At 33.3% G+C, this 18,450-nt stretch overlaps 1 protein-coding gene across 1 annotated transcript; it reads right to left on the bottom strand.

The window, feature by feature from the left end:
• Nucleotides 1–155: 155 nt before the first annotated feature.
• Nucleotides 156–15,297, bottom strand: LOC140432085 (ATP-binding cassette sub-family C member 4-like; the record flags this gene model as incomplete). Its single annotated transcript, XM_072519927.1, has 5 exons — nucleotides 15,190–15,297; nucleotides 12,475–12,717; nucleotides 7,919–8,050; nucleotides 1,832–2,262; nucleotides 156–267 (listed from the first exon to the last, which is right to left on the bottom strand). Coding segments are annotated over exons 1-5 (995 nt in total), but the record flags the coding sequence as incomplete, so codon positions are not given.
• Nucleotides 15,298–18,450: the final 3,153 nt, after the last annotated feature.

Genomic DNA, 18,450 nt, shown 5'->3' with positions numbered 1-18,450 from the left:
ACGCGCTATCTCAGAGTGCTTCTTTTTATTTACTCAGTAAAGTTTGGGATCATTAAATTCTAAATTAAAGTGAAAAATATGGGTCTAAAGAAACTCACACAACTGGAGAAAGTTCGTGCTTTAACGTTACTTGAGAAAGGGGGCTCTGTAATTACCGTAGCACGTGATATTGGTGTTTCAAGAGAGGCAATTTATCAATTGAAACGGTCAGCTGCGTCTCGTTGCCTTCAGGGACTGTTCCAGAAAGAAAACCTGGTTCTGGAACTCCTAAAAAAAAACATCTGGAACTGACACCATTATCAGGCGTGAAGTAATGTTGAACCGTTCCATAACTGCAACAGAACTCAAAAATAAACATTCTGATCTCCTTAAGAACGTGTCAACAAGAACGATTCGTCATTGGCTTCGGAAATATCTAGCATTACCAAGTCGATGTGCTGCAAAGAAGCCCTTGCTTACAAAAGCAATAAAGAAATAAGATTAGATTGTTGTAAAAGGTATCAGCATTGGACGTATGAAAAATGGAAGAAAGTTACGTTCAGGTTAGTAACAGGAAGCTCCAAATTTATTCGTCGTCCACACATCGCGTCAAGGTACGATCCAAAGTTTACAGCTAAAGCCGTCAAATATCCTGAAAGTGTAATGGTGTGGGGTGCGTTTAGTGGAAATAAAGGAAGGGTAGGGTTTTATTTCTTGCCAAAGAATGTTACAATGACGGCAAGCAACTATGTGACTGTTCTAGAATAACATTTATTGAACTTGTGCGAAATTCACGAATGTGATTTCTTTATGCACGATGGTACCACTGCTCACAAGGTCAAGACAGTGTCAAAGTTCTGGAGTGATCACAATATCAACGTATTGAAACGGCCAGGTAACTCGCCCGATCTTAATCCCATCGAGAACGCCTGGAATATGATGAAAAATATGGTTTAAGAGTGTCGATCGAGTAACATAAATCAGCTGAAAGAGGAGTTAAATAGGTTGTGGGTGACCATAGAAGAAGAATATTTCTTGAACCTTGCTCAATCCATGCCCAAGAGAATCCAGATTGTCATCGACTATAAGGGTGATATGACAAAGTATTAATTTGTAAAATTAAAATAACAATTATCCTGATTTATGTGTTTTATTCACTGTATAAAGATTTTTTTGCCAGCACTGTACATTGTCTGATATTATTTTATAAAATTTTTGAAAATATGCTATTTAATGACGTATAAAGGTAAAAAAAGTTTGGCAAATCAAGTAAAAACCCCCAAATAAACCCTGAAAACCTGGTTTTTCGCAAACACGATGGTTGTATTTGCTTTTTTGAGGCATGAAAACATTCTTTTTTATATATTTTTTTAATAAGAATATTGTGGCGGGTTAAAATTGCGCTGGTCTAATTTATTTAATCACTTAGAACGCAAAAAAATGAAAAAAATTGAATTCTTGGAGTGAGGGATACCTTTTACAATGTATTCAAGTAAACAATAATGGCTGAAACAATTAAGAAGACAAGACATTGCGTATGTAATACTTGGGCGGACTAAAAGAATCAAAATGAATTAAACGAATAGCATTAAAAACATCAAAGGTAAAAACAAAAAAGAGTAGTCCAAGTAGACAATTAGAAGAGGTTATGCACATGTTGAAGATAAAAAAAAAGAATTAAACCAAGCAGGTAATGGATAGAGGACAATAGAAAAGTACTATAGATCGGTATGGCTTGAAAGTAACCTACATTTGTCTATATTTATTTATGATTATTGTTGTTTACTAAATAATGTTAAAATAATATAAATGGTAACTTGAAAATATCTTCACATCTCTATTAAATACTTACTTTGCAACGGTACTGACGCAACAAGAACTGCAACACCAATTATAGCAGAAACTCCAATCTCCATGTACATAAAGTAAGTACAAATGACAGTTTCCACAGGAGCTAACCACAATTGGTGAGCGAAAATAACCGCCAAATCGAACCTGTTAACATCGTTGGACAAAAGATTTACAATCTGCCCAGCAGTGGTTTCACCAAGAGCCGTTTTGCTTAGCCTTAATGCTTTTCTGTAGATGAGAGAACAACATGCTATTCTCATTTTCATGCCTATATGGCATACTGCGAGCATGTACGGGTGGACTAACAGCACGGAGATTAAGGAGCATAGAACAATACCAGTGGCGAAGTAATAGGCTTCCTCGATGCTTACTGGTTCTCCTTGGGGCGAATAATATGCGAGTAGACGCCTGAGGAGCAGTGGCTGAATTATACTTAAACAGATAAAATATTTGTAAGTACACCATCACCAAGTAGAACAGAATTATAAAGGTATTTTCTAAAACTATTGTATTATAAGTTTTTTTAACATAGAGTCATTATAGAAGATAGCATGATATAAATTTAAATACTTTATATTCATTTTTAGTTTAGAAAATATCCTCGAAAGCGTTAATACCTTAACCAAATAATAAAGTAATTGAATGAAGGTAGCTTAATTGCATGCTCTTTGTTGATTAAAAGTTAATTTAATTAGATCATTACTGTATTTCTTCCTTAAACTGAGGTAATCAAATGGGCGGTAAACTCAGCGATTGTAGGAAGCGACCAAATTATTATTGGGCAAAATCAGAATGTAGATAATAACAACAAAAACAACAAAATTACCCACAATACGAAAAATATAACGACAAAAACTATGTTCTTTATTAGGGGGGACAAGGAAAGAGCCTCCACGAGATCAATGGTGCCACATCAACTATAAAGTAAACACTATTGACGGCGTCCCCTGGAAACGTCTACTAGTACACTTCTAATCCTTCCAACATCGAACCAAACCAAATCAGATGGCAAACATAACGCCACAACGGTTCTTCTCAGAGCCAACATATGCCCATACCAAACAAGTTGATACTACGCTAAATGAGGTATGATGGATAGTAACGGGGTGCATGAAACCAACGCCACTCTTAAATCTATATAAAGCAGCGGGTTTTGCAGAACCCTCAACACGCAGAGGCGTTGCAGAGCACATAGAGAAAATGAACGCAGATCGCGGACGAGCGGCATGCCCTATACAAAGCTCGAACACCACGAAAACGACTAAAATCCAGGAAGAGCTTCCTTGGAATAGTGCAGGATGAACCGCCTGAGTATTTTCCTCTTCCCCAATTTCAATTGACTGGCCTAAATCACTATAAGATATACACTGACGCATCCAAATCTTCAGACGGTGTTGGTGCAGCAATCCTTACACATAATACATCCTTAAAATTTAAATTCAATCCCATTACTTCGTCATACACTGCAGAGTTGTTTGCAATATTACAAGCACTTATCCACATAAAAGAGTCGAAACAGTCCCCGTCTCTCATAATAACCGATTCACTAAGCTCACTTCATACTATCAAACGTTTATATACCAATAATCCAATTGCCTCACATATCAAATCAGAAATAGAGATTCTAAATAATAATAAGATCACTGTTGACTTCATGTTTGTTCCATCACATTCAGGTATAAAAGGAAATGAAGAAGCAGATGAACTAGCCGGCTTAGCATCCTTCAGCCAGGACCCCATTCTTATTAATGAGGTTTCTTCAGATGACTTTAAGTCAGAAATAAAATATAAAGTGTTAAGTGCGTGGCAAAATAAGTGGAGTGCATCACAAAATAAACTCAAGGAAATCAAACAATTAGTGAAACCGTGGCTCCAACCCACAGCGAATAGACACGACCAAGTGAAAATAACACGTTTGCGACTAGGACACAGTAACTTTACACATAAACACCTCTTTACGCGAACTGTGCCGCCAATGTGTGAACATTGTCAAGTAACACTCTCCGTGAAGCATATACTAACTCAGTGTAAAACATATGAAGCAGCAAGAAAGAAGCACACTATCCCAAATAATATAAAGGAAGCCCTAGGAAAAAACATGAACATTAAAAACACAATAAGTTATCTTAAGGACTCAGGACTGTATCAATTATTGTAATTTTTTCTAACTTTACCTGTATTATATTTTTTAGGTCGCTAATAACCCTACTGGTTACAGCGTAAATAAATTTAAAAAAATGGACTGCCCAGTCCCTAGATTTTAAAACGTGGAAAACTATGAATAGGATAAGAACGGGGGTGGCTCCAGTAAAATCAAACATGGCAAAATGGGGAAAAATAGATCAAGATGTCAACACTCAACTGTCAACAAAGATGGAACCGACGTAGCCCGATACTGGGCCGAAATTTTATGAATGACATGTCCGGATACGATTAAGTATAGTAAGTATGCTCTTTATAAGCAATTCTGCTTGTTCATTGGTGGATTAATACTTCTATGAAAGGTTGTCACTCCATCTTTTGCGCCGTTGTCCAATACTTCTTCTACGGATTGGTGATTTACCTTTTCCTATTTTGACCACACGGGTCTCCCAAATTCTGCTTATATGGTTATTCCATTCTTTTTTTTTCTATTTAATGTCCATTCACTTCTCTTTTGATCTCTCAGCTTATTTCCTGTAATTCTTCTCAGTACTCTCATCTCTGCCGTGTCCAGTAGCCGTTGTGTTGTGGTTATGTCGGGTCTTGTTTCTAAAGCATATGTCATTATTGGTCTTATACTGGCTTTATAAATTCTTATACTGACTTCATTTCAGTGTTCATGGGTCTGTTTCGTCATATAGTGTTTTAAGGCATCCCGCCAGTCTATTTCCTTTTTGTACTTGATCTCTCACTTCTTTGTGAAGGTCTCCATAGCTGGACAGTGTAATTCCAACGTATTTTATTTCCACTACTTGTTTAATACTGATGCCATCAATTATTTCCATTTTACATCTCTTTGGTTCTTTATTTATTACTATTGTTTTAGTTTTCTAAAATGAGATTGCCAAATTAAATCCTTTTGCTCTTATTCTAAATATGTGGACCAGTCTTTGCAGACTATCTTCATCTTGGGCTATCAATATTGCATTGTCTGCGTAACAAAGTATTTTTACTTATTTGTTTCCCATTCTGTATCTTCTTCCTTTGTTGACACTTTTGATGATTTCATCCATGATTAAATTAAAGAGCATAGGTCTCAATGAGTCTTATTCCGCTACTTATTTCTATGGGTTCTGTAAGTAGTGCATCTATTCTGACTTTCATTTTGTTGTTTTCAATAGTTTTATTGATATTTAGGAAAACTTCTCTATTATACAGAACATGGATTACATATTTGAGTCTTACTCTGTCAAACGCTTTCTTTAAGTCAATCAGACACAGAAATGCTAGTCCATTATACTCTACTGATTTCTTAGTAATTTGCTTTATGACGAATATTGCATCTGTATACGATCTTCCAGTATTATAGCGTTGATTAAATATCCGAATATTCAATCAACGGTCTTAGGGTAGTATTTAACAAGTTTATACCTCTGTAGTTTTCTGGTTGTTTTTTTCACCTTTTTTGAATAGTAGAGTTAGTTCGCCCGTTCTCCATTCTTTCCGTATTCTGTTGTATTTTATAATTTTGTTAATTAATGTTGTAAATTATTCTGTCATTGCTGCTCCACAATATTTCTGTAATTCACCACAAAATATTGGAAGAGGATCACATATATCAACTTACGAACATCCGTTACTCCTCCTAGAGAGATTTTGCTCCATATACTTCGAACATTGATCCAGTGGTGGCTTTTGGGGGTAGGCAGGATAGGCCGGGCCTACCCAATAATTTTAAGAGCTTTAAAACTGAAAAACATATATTCAAACATTATGTTACTGCATGTAAATAACATTTAAATGCACTAAATCACTCAATACATTAGCGTCCGTTAAAGCAACTATGTTATTATATTCCCACAGAAAACATCGAATCGTATTCACGCATTTTAAATAGCATTAATAGGCCCGATCGGAACTGGCCGACCCAGCTCACATAAGATCCCCATACAAAAAGCGTTTGAAGTTAAGCAGCTTGCCGGGCAACGATTTATATTATCGTGTTTATGCTTGCTGTTTAGGCACCAGACGATCGGGCCTACGTCGACCATCGTTGTCACTTGTAACGTAATTATCGAATTGTAATATAAATTTTTGTTTTAAATTATGATAAAAAAATATGTAACATAATCTGTAATTTTAATATATTTTTAAACAAACAACACAATTGCAAACAAGTGCACGGTTGCCCAAATAAATTTAAAAAAATTCGTAAAATTCGAAAGAAAAATCACATTTGCATGATTTCTATGTCGCCTGATTGTATCCAACTTATATACAGCAACATTGTCGCCGTGCACTAGTTCAATTTTCACTGTTATCTGTTATTATTACTAGTTGCACTAGTTGTTTGGATGATCGAGGTTGATTTTTTTTAATTTTTCTTGGAATAGTGAGATCGTTTTATAAGTGATACATAAAAATGAGTTTTTCTGACGCTTTACTAGGTTGCAGTAATAGTAATGTTGATAGTGAGTATTTGGACATTGTTGTTTCACTATTGGAATCGTCATTATCTAGAAAAACTGAAGTTTAGTTGGTAGGCATTGTAATACGGATGTATCCGAAGGCAAGGCCCCCAGGGGGAACTGCGTTTAGATGTACTCCGTTTACTTTGAATCCAACACACGCCAGGTACGATTCATCTGGTACGGTCTTTAGAAGATTCCCACTCTCACACACACAAAAAATATGTATTACACACACTGGCGGCTACAGAAATTGTTTTGGGGAGCTCATGGATCTTGAGGGTGATTACTTTTCTCTGATGCAAGGTCACTTTTAGTCATACCACCATTAGGATAAGTGGGTTTTCAAATATTTTTAAGGGGGAGGGGGTCATGACCCCCATGACCCCGTTAACCCTCCCTCTGGATCCGCCACTGATTACACATAGCTATATGTAATTTGCTGGCTTGGCCTACCCAAAATTTTACCACACCAGCCGCCACTGCATTGATCTTACAAAAGCGCGCTAAGATTGAGTAACCACTAACTTCAACTCAAATGTGGTTTCAATTAGTGTTGAAAGATTACGTAAAATAATGGAATTTACGATGGGTTACGACGTGGCTGATCTTCTTCAGTCTCTTAGTTAGCTAGGTAAAAACTTTATTACTAGATTAAAGTATGTCTCATTTTTTCATCCCAGGACAAGAAAACAAGTGGATTGGTTAATATTTTTGTTTTTATTTCATCTGCTATTAAATGGATAAAAAAAATTTAAATTAGTACGTTCCCTAATTATTTTTAAATGGCAATAAATACAGGGCACGAAATTTAGCTACCTGCATACCTTGTAATAAATTTTAACAAACTACATGTAAAGCTAATAAACCAACACCAAGTCTACAAAGTTTACAATAAGTACAATCACAAAAAAAAAGGAAATTAAAAGACAATAAACCAAAAATCTACAGAAAATAAAAAAGGGTAAAGGAAAGAAAGTACCAGAAATTAGAAAAAAACTAAAAGCAATTTTGCAGTATGTACAATGCTTTAAAGCAAATAATTTAAGCTATATAGGTTATAAAGATATATAGCTTTTTTAATCTAGATCAAACAATAGTTTTTGTGGTTTTTCATTTCGTTATTTATAAAAAAAGTGTTTATACATTTTAATATTTTTGTAACTTTTAAAGCAACAAAAAACACAAGTCTACTTCCAAGCTTAGAATTCAATTGTTAATTGCTTCCCGCCTGTAGCTATATAGTTGTCTCTACTCAGTTAATTATGTTCTAATTCTTTTGTCACATTGTCAGACTTCAATTTCGCTTGAAAAAGTAATCTGCCAGTACTCAATATCCAATGAATTTTAAAATATGCAAACTCCATTGGTCGCCATTGTTTGACCTAGAAATTTAAATATGTACAATGAATACTACGTCTAGAAGCCACTAAAAGAAGAATATGCAACAATTTGGAAGCCTCACACTTAATATTTACGTTTCATTAACATTTTGTTGATCTGATGTGAAGCTGGCGTTTGACATTTCGGGAAGTTTTGTCGGTGGTGTTTTTTTAGAATACATGTCGAAATATCTCACTAGACGACCCAAAATAATGGGTTGATATAATCTGTTAAGAAAACAATTTTATTAAAAACTCGTACTTCATAAAAGTGAGTAAAATTTGGATATCACAAATATTATATTTTTTATAAAAACATTGTTTCAAAAAGCGTATAGGTATGTGATCTTACATTTTTAAATTGCAGTTAAAACATCTTTTAGATCAACATACCGATTATATTGACCAAAATGAAAGATCCCTGCTGACCGCCTTATCAAAAATATTGCTTTTTAAATTGGTTGCTAATATCTTTGGAATATAGACGTATATGCGTGTATAATCGTTGCTATCTTCCGAGAATTATATCTATTAAAAAACGACCCGGTCAGCTATAATTGTATGCTATTAAAATTGCAAAATTAAACAAAATCTTTTGTAAATCTTTGTATTCTGTCAGCTTATCAGTCTTATCTGTACCTACATAAGACGCACCAAATAAATTTTTTCAACTTTTAACATGTCGCAAATAAAGAGAAAACAAATAATATCGAAGAAAAATCGCGTATTATATCAAAGCTAGAGACCGGGTTTCTAAACATAGACTTGACAATGGAATATGGTGTATCACACTCGATAATTTCAACCATTTGGAAAGAGAAGGAAAAACATCAAACCCTTTTAAAAATTTTGCAAATAAAACGAGCCATAACAACGAAGAATACGAGGATTGAGGAAGATTTCTTAAAGTAGTTCAAATATCAATGGACAAATTAATAATGTGTCAATAAATGGACCAATTCTCCAATAAAAAGCAAACGATTTTGTTCAGTATTTTGATGAAGATTTCATTTGCTCGTCTAGTTTCAATTCGGTACTGCAATTGGCCTACAATATAGGAAGGCTACAGACCAGATAACATTTTTAACGCAAACGAAACTGTAATTTGTACAACAGACACCAGACAGAACTTTAAAGTTCGAAGGAGAGAATTGTTCTGTAGGAAAAATGTTCAAGACGAGACTAACGATTATGGTTGCAGCAAATATGACAGGATTTGTAAAAGGAAGGTTTTAATTATTGGCAAATCGAGCAAACCAGGATACTTTAAAAATATACACTCACTGTCGCTAACATATTAAAACAATATAAAACCATAGATAACATCTGAAATTTTTGAAAGATCGTTACGAAACTCGAACGCTGAATTAAAAGCAATCCATATTAAAGTTTTACTTTTGGTTAAAAATAATCCTACTCATACGGCTGTTACTAATCCGAAATGCATTAAACTTATATTCTCACTATCAAATAATACATCTGTAGTGTTAAAGTGTTAAAAGTTACCTAATACAAAACCTTGAGAGTAAAGACCAAAAACATTTACGGTTCTTGATGTCATCTTGTTGGTATCAGAAGCATGGGAAAAAGTTTCACAAAAAACTGTAGCTAACTGCTTTAGACATGCAGATTTTAAAGACCTTTTAATAATATCTACAGACGAAATGATTGATGATAATACAAAGAACAATATTTCTTTGGTTCAATTAGCCCAAAATGAACGATCTGCTTTATATACTACTGAAACAGAAGAGTTTATTGATGTAAATAACTCTATTGCAATTTGTGCAGCATGATATTGTATGAGAAGTTTAAGATGAAAATGAACAGAAAACTGTGGAGAACAATTTAGAGTGCCAACTTTGATGGTTTCAATGCTGTTAGTGCATTACGAAAGAATTAAAATCCAACGTGAATTACGTAATGTTTATGCACGACAGAAGTGTTCTAACCAAATCAAAGTCTTTTTAAAGGTATTATTTGTGATTATATCGTATTATAAATGTTGTTGCTATACTTATATTATATTTTCTTCCGTAACAGAATCTTTCACAATACTATACCTATTTGACTTTTGTTGTAATTTAAATACAAACTGTCAATATTTTTTGTTTTAAAAATAACAACCTGCAAATTAACAGAAGTAAATTACAGACGATTGATGCAAAGTAATACTTAAATATTTTATTAGATACGTGTAAAAAAATTCATACCATCAACTGCTTCCGATATCCATATTTTACTCAATCATATACCATAATCTATCATATAATACGTTGCTAGGGAGAATAAATTTATTTTGGCACAAAAAATAAATATACTTTTATATAGCTGTATATTTATTCAAAGTAAAATAATTAGAATAAAATAACGTTTAATTATTATAAAAACGATAAATAATACACTAAAAAATGAATAAATAAATCATAACATCCTTTGTGTATACCCATAATATGTGAGTTTGAGTTCCCTCAGTAATTTTTTTACACGTTTCTATTCTAGGTTATAAACCTTATACAAATATACGCTCCTACAACCGTCAAAGACGAAGATTATAACACAGCAAACGATGGACAGTGTTTGAGGACGTTTGATGGGCATTTGCACGAGGTCGCGTTGCTCAGAATCGGAAGAGATGTAGGTGTGGTTCTTTGGATCATTCTTACTAGCACATAAACAAAAGCAAAATTGAAAAAAGAAAAATTAGGAGATGAAAGCTACTAGAGCTAAATCTGAAATATTAAATAAACAATACAAAGAAAAATCATAAATAATTTGCCAAAAAGCGCGCCACTTCGTCGTTTCTTCGAGAGACAAAGAAAACTCTTTAAAACCAAAATACATATATAGCAAAATCACAACACAAAAAAAAGTTAACAATCACACTTACCTCGTATGTTCGTTCAGCAAATCTGTTAGCAATTATTTAATTGTGGTTCAAGACAAAAGAAGATTGTTACAGAAATTAAACAATACACAATTGTTACATACTGGTTATATTTATTAATAGTTAAATCATAAATTTGCTTTTTACAATCTTCATGCAGATTTTATAGAACAATAAAAAGAAGAAAAAAATAACCCAGACGCACTGTCCGATTTTTCTCAACACTGCCATTAAACACTGACAAGTTTTTATTATTTGTTAAAAAATGACTTGAGCAAATATCTCCATAGAAAATTTCAGCTTCCATTAATTTGTTTCATCAAAAAGAAAAACGGAAAAAAATATTATAATTTACAGTTTGTCCTCCTTTTACCACAAATTCCATAAACTGCAACTCAGATCTCTGAAGACAAATTCGAAGGTTACACGGAGGTTCAAATCTAATTCTCCGTTCTTCATAGCTTTTATAACTTGCCAGCAAATATTTAATTATCTCGTACTATAGTGGGCTGCTTACTGTCACTAACACTGCTTCCCAGAGATAAAAAAGTTGATTTCCAAAAGATTTTTTTTAACACTAAAAAATCACCCATACGGCGAAAAGCCGGTAATGTCTAGCGGACAGCTGACCGAACCCCTCGTTAATCGGACAAAAAGTGACTCTCGGAAGAAAAATTCCTTGTCACGATTCCTATTGTAAACAAATACTTAGAGTATGTTTCGCGTTTGAAATGCTAAATCGCAATTCTTAAAACGTCAAATAAAAACTTATGAGATATACAGTGAAACGATTTATTCATTATCATTACCATTATTAGATTTGAACCAGCTAAAAAATGAAAACCTACGACGATAATCTCAGTGGAGCGGAAACCCAAATTCACAACACAGATAATTTAGATGAAATCTTATTTATATAACTACATCAATAACATTAACATCAATATCAACATCAATATGTAAGCACATCAGTAAACACCTGACGAAGGTTACAAAGAAACAAGTTGTGTATGACACCATAAATATTAGGACTAATGAATGAAAGGCGAAAAATGAAGAATTATACAAAAAATATAGAGAAATCGATCAAAAACAAAGAATAAAGAAAGCCATATAATCAGGGATAAAAAAAATGTGTAGAAAGAGTTTTGTTTAACAAAAATAACAAAAAAACAAAATTTGTTTAATTTACTAATGTTTGTATTTTAAGAACGATTTCCGAAGTGAAAATTGAAACGTCAATAAACGTACTTTAACCTTTAATTGTGGCTTATTCCCATTTAAATAGTAATTACTTTAAAATGCCACAAGAAAATATCTTCACAGCAATACATACATTACTACTTGAAATTTATTTATTCTGAAAAACATAGTTCGTTAACCATGTAAGGACAAAAAACAAAAATAACGAAACAAATAACATAAAACGTCTATTAACAGTTATTTAACTCTGAGATAGCGCGTTAATTTTAAAAATAACGTTCAACACACAAATAAATGACAAAGGTTTTGCTTTATTTACACCTCATAAACAGACAGAGGTCGTTATACAGCTAGCTCCTCTCTAGTCGTTTAGAGTCGATGGTAAATTGTATGTCAATACAGGATATACATATACAGAGCAAGAGGAGCTGCCTACTGAATTTTGTGGCGATGAAATATCTGTTATGATATATTTATTCAGTGATAATACATACAATTTTTTTTAATCTACCATTATATTTTATTCTCTCTAAAATAATCACACCTACATAAATTTACCTACCTTACCGTTTCTGATAAGATCAGAACAATACCCATCGCTAAAAATTCCCATCCGAAAGCTTTGAGCAGTGTTCGCTGTAAAGAGGGAGTCGTGTTTTTCTTTTTTGCTCTCTCCTCTTCTGCTTTCCAGTATTTTTCTATTTTATTTCCCAAATAGTCAGACCTGTGTTCGGAAAGAGTTTCAGTCAAATCAGATTCATCGAGATCACGTTTGAATCCTTTAATGAAGGTGGGAATTGTGTAACTAAAAAAATAAAGAATGATTACTAAATGATTTAGGATAATATTGGTCTAATAATTAAGTTAAAAATTAATATATTTGGTTATTGGTTCCATGTTAAAAGGGAAAGGAATGAGGCCAGCGTAAGATATAGAAAAATGTATTGACTATTGAGAGGAAAATCCGTCCTGTCAATCTACAACAATTTTTTCTCAAACAGATCTTCTTTTCTGATTTTACAGCTCATTTGATTCTGGTCTAACCAACAAATTATATTCACAAGTCTTCTTTTTCGCCATCTTGATATTTTTTTTCTCATTTCCAACAGCTGCCACAACTCTTGTTGGGTGGGGAGACGATCTTTACTCCCAATGGCGACACAATATTTTCTGTAAGATTACCAATTAAAGATGGAAGTGTATGTTGGCGTCTTGATAAATTCATGCATTTAAACCATGTCTGGAATCTATTAGAGATAGTATATTTGATTACTAGTTCTTTCTGGTGTCGTACACGTTGCTTGGTGTAAATTCTTTTGTTTGAAGCAAGTACTAGACACTGTCTTGTTAAAGTTGTAGTAAAATTTGTTAATCTCATTCCACTGTTCTTGGCTAATTCGTATAAGGAGTAGGTATTGTTCAATTTTTAGCCTGTAGATATCGTCATGTCCAATGTGTACAATAATATCCCCCAAGATGGTCTCAACATGGTTTCTTGAGCAAAGGCTCTAAGAGATCCTAGAGATTTACTATATTCAGTTTGTAGTTGTCCAATGTGCAGCTTATAAAAGAAATATGGTCACAAAAATCACTCCCCAATGATTGGAATATTGGAATACTTTGCACCATACACAAAAAAGAAGATATCTTTAGGCATAGTAGGAAAATATCAGGTTGGTTTCAGAGGTAGTAAATCGACAATTGATCAGATTACAACCCTGACACAAATTTTAGAAAAAACACTGGTATAGCATAGATACTCATCGTATATTTATAGACTACAAAGCAGCCTACGACTCTGTGACTAGAAAGGAACAAAGCAATGAAAGAGCTAGGAATACCAAATCAGTTTGTAAATCTAACAAAACTCTGCACCAGGGAGACTCTCTCTCTCGTGTATACTGTCTATCTGGCTCTGGAAAAAGTAATACGTATATCACAAATTACAATCATTGGTTCAATATATAATAATACAGTGCAAATCTTGCCTATACTGATAATATCAATATTGCAAGGAGAACGGAAAACGCTGTACGAGAGACGTGTGTAGCATTAAAAGAATCAATCACAAAAATGGGTTTAATAATAAACACCAACAAAACGAAGTATATGAAAATAAGCACGCAACCATAAATCCGACGACCCCTTGTATAGAAAATGATGTCATCGAAGCAGTGAATGAATTTGTATACCTGGGAACGCTCCTTAACACTGAAAATAATACTACCGCAGAGATAAACCGCAGAATTTGCACGACCAACAGATGCTATTTTGGGTTCAATCTCCTCCTTAAATCCACAATTATATCGAGAAATACAAAATAAAACTGTACATAGATTATACCAAGAACCAGATATCGTAAAACATATTAAGATAGGATGTCTGAGGCGGATAGGGCATGTACTGCGGATGGAACAAAATGACTCAGCTAGAAAAATGCTCCTTGATAGACCTATTGGTCAGAGAAGAGAGAAGATCCAGAACAAGGTTCCTTGATAACATCGATGAAGACATGAGAAATATGGAAATACGTGCTTGGCGGAGGAAGGCGATGGATAGGGACATTGTAAAGCCAGAATAATGATGAGTTGTCCAATATGGTTATTAAGTGTTCTTAATACCCCTGCCTATATAATATTCGTATCTTCTATGTACTCAATTGCATGTCCTAGTGTTTATATCGTTACAATTAAAGTAGATGATTTAAAAATTATTATTATGTACAAATACCTTGGTGACTCATGTCCGATTACGTAAACCAATAGCTAGCCACCCTGCTATTTATATGAAACATTTACTCCATCTAATTCCGTCCTCAAGAAAACCCCATAACAAGTTTCCCCACTCACAACACCGACCTGTCTTTATGAAAGTGGGAATCAAAATACTCGTTACTGACTCCCAACACCAGCTTGTCTTCCTGAAAGAGGGTCTCGAAATAAATACACTGCATGCTTAGAAAAGTACATAAAATAGATTTCATCAGAAATCAGCAACTAGAATCACTTTAGAGAAGCTATGATCTCCGCTGTACGGCCGAGATAATGGATGCAGTTTCTTATTGTACGCTGAATGCATTGTGCAACTGTGGTACGAGCGTACAGGCCCGACGAATGGTGTAACGCTATACGCAGCAAAAGGCGTTATTGGAGAAAACCACCGTAACAGTAGTATAGCAGTAATTCGGAGACTAAAAAGTAAAATACTAAAGAAACATTTTCAACGGTATTTTTCTTGAATTTCTACTAATTTCATTAGAATTGGAAGTAAATCTTACCAGAAAGTGGCTGCAGATAATGGAAATGCATTTTCTCTTGGATTTGGATTTCTTGTTTTCTTGATATCCCCGTCCATTATTGTTTTTCTTTAAATCAAAGGTATATTCGGAGATATTATCTGAAAACAATAACATACAATAAATTTTTCATATTTAACAAAGCTGAACTAAACACACATTAAGAATTTAGTATTCCAAATGGATATTTTTTATTACGGTAAAAATTTAAGCTTTGAAAAAGGTATTGCCCTGAAATTGATATCAATTATTGTTGTGTCAGATTCAGTTACAAAACAAACAGACACATAAATCGTATTTAATAGTGGACAGTCGGGTAAAATGGACCCTTTGAGTAAAATGGTCCCCCAACATATTTCTCATAATTTTCATAAAGCCGCCATTTAGCTTTCTTTATTATATTTACTACTACTAGTGCCACTTGAAGCTGTGAGGATGTGCGAAGCATTATAGGCTAGTTTTAATATAACCTATAAAAACACATGCAATATCGCTAATTTCGTGCTTACAAAAGTTGTGTTTTTAGGCGTTTTAATTAAAGTAGGTAGATCTTTTTAATGGAGTTTAAAAAGATATTTTTTCTGTTTATTTCAAATATGTCGGAATTTCTCTAATTATCAAAAGTCACTCATGTACATTAGTTTTTTATATTTAATCAGATTTTGATTTGAGGTAAAATGATCCCTCCTTCTTGAGGCAAAATGACTCCGGAGAATATTTTACCCTTGCTCAGCGTACCAAATAAAGTTTTGAGTTATACAGGAATATTTTTTATAATAATCAAATGTAGGTATATCATCTCTACGGATATAATGATTGCTGCTCTTAAGTACTTAAAAAAGGGCCCTCCTGAGGCTGCCTCAGCCAGCTTTAATTTTTTTCACTTTAAATGAAATACAAAATAAAAATAACATCAATCCTATGAGAATATATAATATGGATGAGTCTGGTATCCAGACGGTCCCTAGCAAGTTGCCAAAATTTTAGCACATAAAGGGTAGAAACATGTTGGTTTCTTAACAAGCCCTGAAAGGAGAGACCATGTCACCATTGTTCTGTGTGTAACAGAAAGGTGGTGTTAAAAGGAATGAAATTCCATCATCGCTGGAGGATACGATATATGATATATCTGCACTACAACAGGCACCTCTTTTGACAAGGAGTCAAGACCTTCGTACGGATCTTCACCAAAGGAACAAGATTTTTACTACACCCATTTATCTTTTAGTAAAAGAAAAATAAAAACACCAAAATCAACTTCACAAGCAGCCAGAACAGCTGTAAGCAAAAAAAGAAAGAAAATAAAAGATTTAATGATGATGAAAACTACGTCGCTTGTATATTTTGCTCGAAATTATTCAGTACATCGCAGGCGAAGGAGATCTGGATTAATTGCATTTTGTGCAATAAATGGTGCCATCTATTGTATGCGGATGTGACTGGAAAGCAGAAATTGTATCTATATTTGCGATTTGGGTATCAAAGATTTTTTCACAGAAATATATTGTGTAATACTTCTCTTATTGTTTGTTTAAATTTTTACTTAATTATTTCGTTTTATATTATTTTTAGCCTGAAAAATTATTGCAGTGACCATTTTGCCTCACTCTCCCCTAACACATAGACTTATGGTCCCGTTTCGTAACCAACGCAACGTAGAGAAAATAATAAAAATATATCAACAAGAAACAAAACAAAACTATAATAATAATAAGAGTCAGAAGTCATTTGAAACAAACAGAAACTGCAAAAAAGAAGAAAATAATCTGAAATAAAAAGAGCTTATCGACAGATTGACATACTTTAAAAATGTGAAGTGATTCCACAGCAGGTTTATTTGTTCGTTGATTCGTTATATCGATATTTAAAAATATTATATAAAACTATAAACATAAACAAAACATAAATATAAACAAAATTATTGTTTTAGATAACATTTAATATGGGCTCATCGTATGACACTTACTTAAAAAAATTTTCACAATAATTATTCACTACTTTTGTCCACTACCGCGAAATTTTTATAGTACATACCTATTTATTATTTTTGTAAACCAGCTTACAGAAACCAGTTCCATGCTTAGGTAAAGCAAATGTTGACACAGTTTTTATCTATAAATCAATTCATTGATTTTATTTAATAGGAACAGGATTGGATCTAGCAAACATTAGAGTTAAATTAACTTATCGTAATATATAAGTAACCAATTGATGGATTCGACCGTTACTTGATGGAAATTCATTTTATGTAACAATAAAACACTGAAAACTTTGTTTTCAAAACTTCCACAAAATTTATTTTAAATCACTACAGCTGTTTCGGCTAATTGCCTTTCTCAAGTGATCTATTTTTGGCATGCGTTTACCCTTTATAGTCTATAATAAATAGGTTGAGGAGGGGAGAACTGTTTGTGCTCAAGTTGGTCATTCAGAATTATATCTGTGTTTTTTAATTTGTTGATTTCCATAGATTCTAACAATGAAAGCTTAAGGCCTTTATTTGAATGTGAAGAATTTTAAATTCGTCATTAGAAGAATGATTATGATCTAGAAGGTGAAGTGCGTATGTAGAATCTGTTTTTCTATTATTGAAAGCCCTTTTATGTTCTGCTATTCGTTTATTAAAATTTCTACCAGTTTGACCGATGTAAGTTTTTGGGCAGTCAGCCACATTTAAGTTTTGTACACCCACTGTGTAAGTGTTTTTTATTTTGGCTCTTGTTGTTTTTAATATATTTGCCTAGGTTGTTATTTGTTCTGAAAGCTGGTGTTATTTTTTACGTCAAATGAAATTAATCTAGAGTTGTTAGGTAACTGAAACTGTTGTATTTTATTAACTCGTTCTATTGTATTTTTTATGGTAAATTTAAGTAAACAATTTAGTGTGTTCTAAACACAGTTCATTTGACGTAAAAAATCTTTTTCCTAATATCCCTCCTACCAGAAACTTTTATAGTAGTAAAACACCTTTTCGACCAACATAGTACAAATCCAATCATTACATCTGAACTTTTACCTCTTCTGGAAGTTTGCATAAACCAGGACTACTTTGAATTTAATAATGAAATATATACAAATAACAGTGCAGGACTTATCATGGACAATCCTCTAAGCCCATTGCTATCAGATATTTTTATGGATCATCTAGAGACAAAGATTTCAAAACCTCCCATATTCAAACAGTTTTTTATAATGGTGGAGATACGTAGTCGACGTTACTGGTATGTTTCCAGGAACTAACAG

The sequence above is a fragment of the Diabrotica undecimpunctata genome, unplaced genomic scaffold (genome assembly GCF_040954645.1).
Source record: "Diabrotica undecimpunctata isolate CICGRU unplaced genomic scaffold, icDiaUnde3 ctg00002783.1, whole genome shotgun sequence".
Taxonomy (NCBI): Eukaryota; Metazoa; Arthropoda; class Insecta; order Coleoptera; family Chrysomelidae; genus Diabrotica; species Diabrotica undecimpunctata.
The sequence above is the reverse complement of the archived record's forward strand: the minus strand, read 5'-3'. Positions and strand labels throughout refer to the sequence as shown.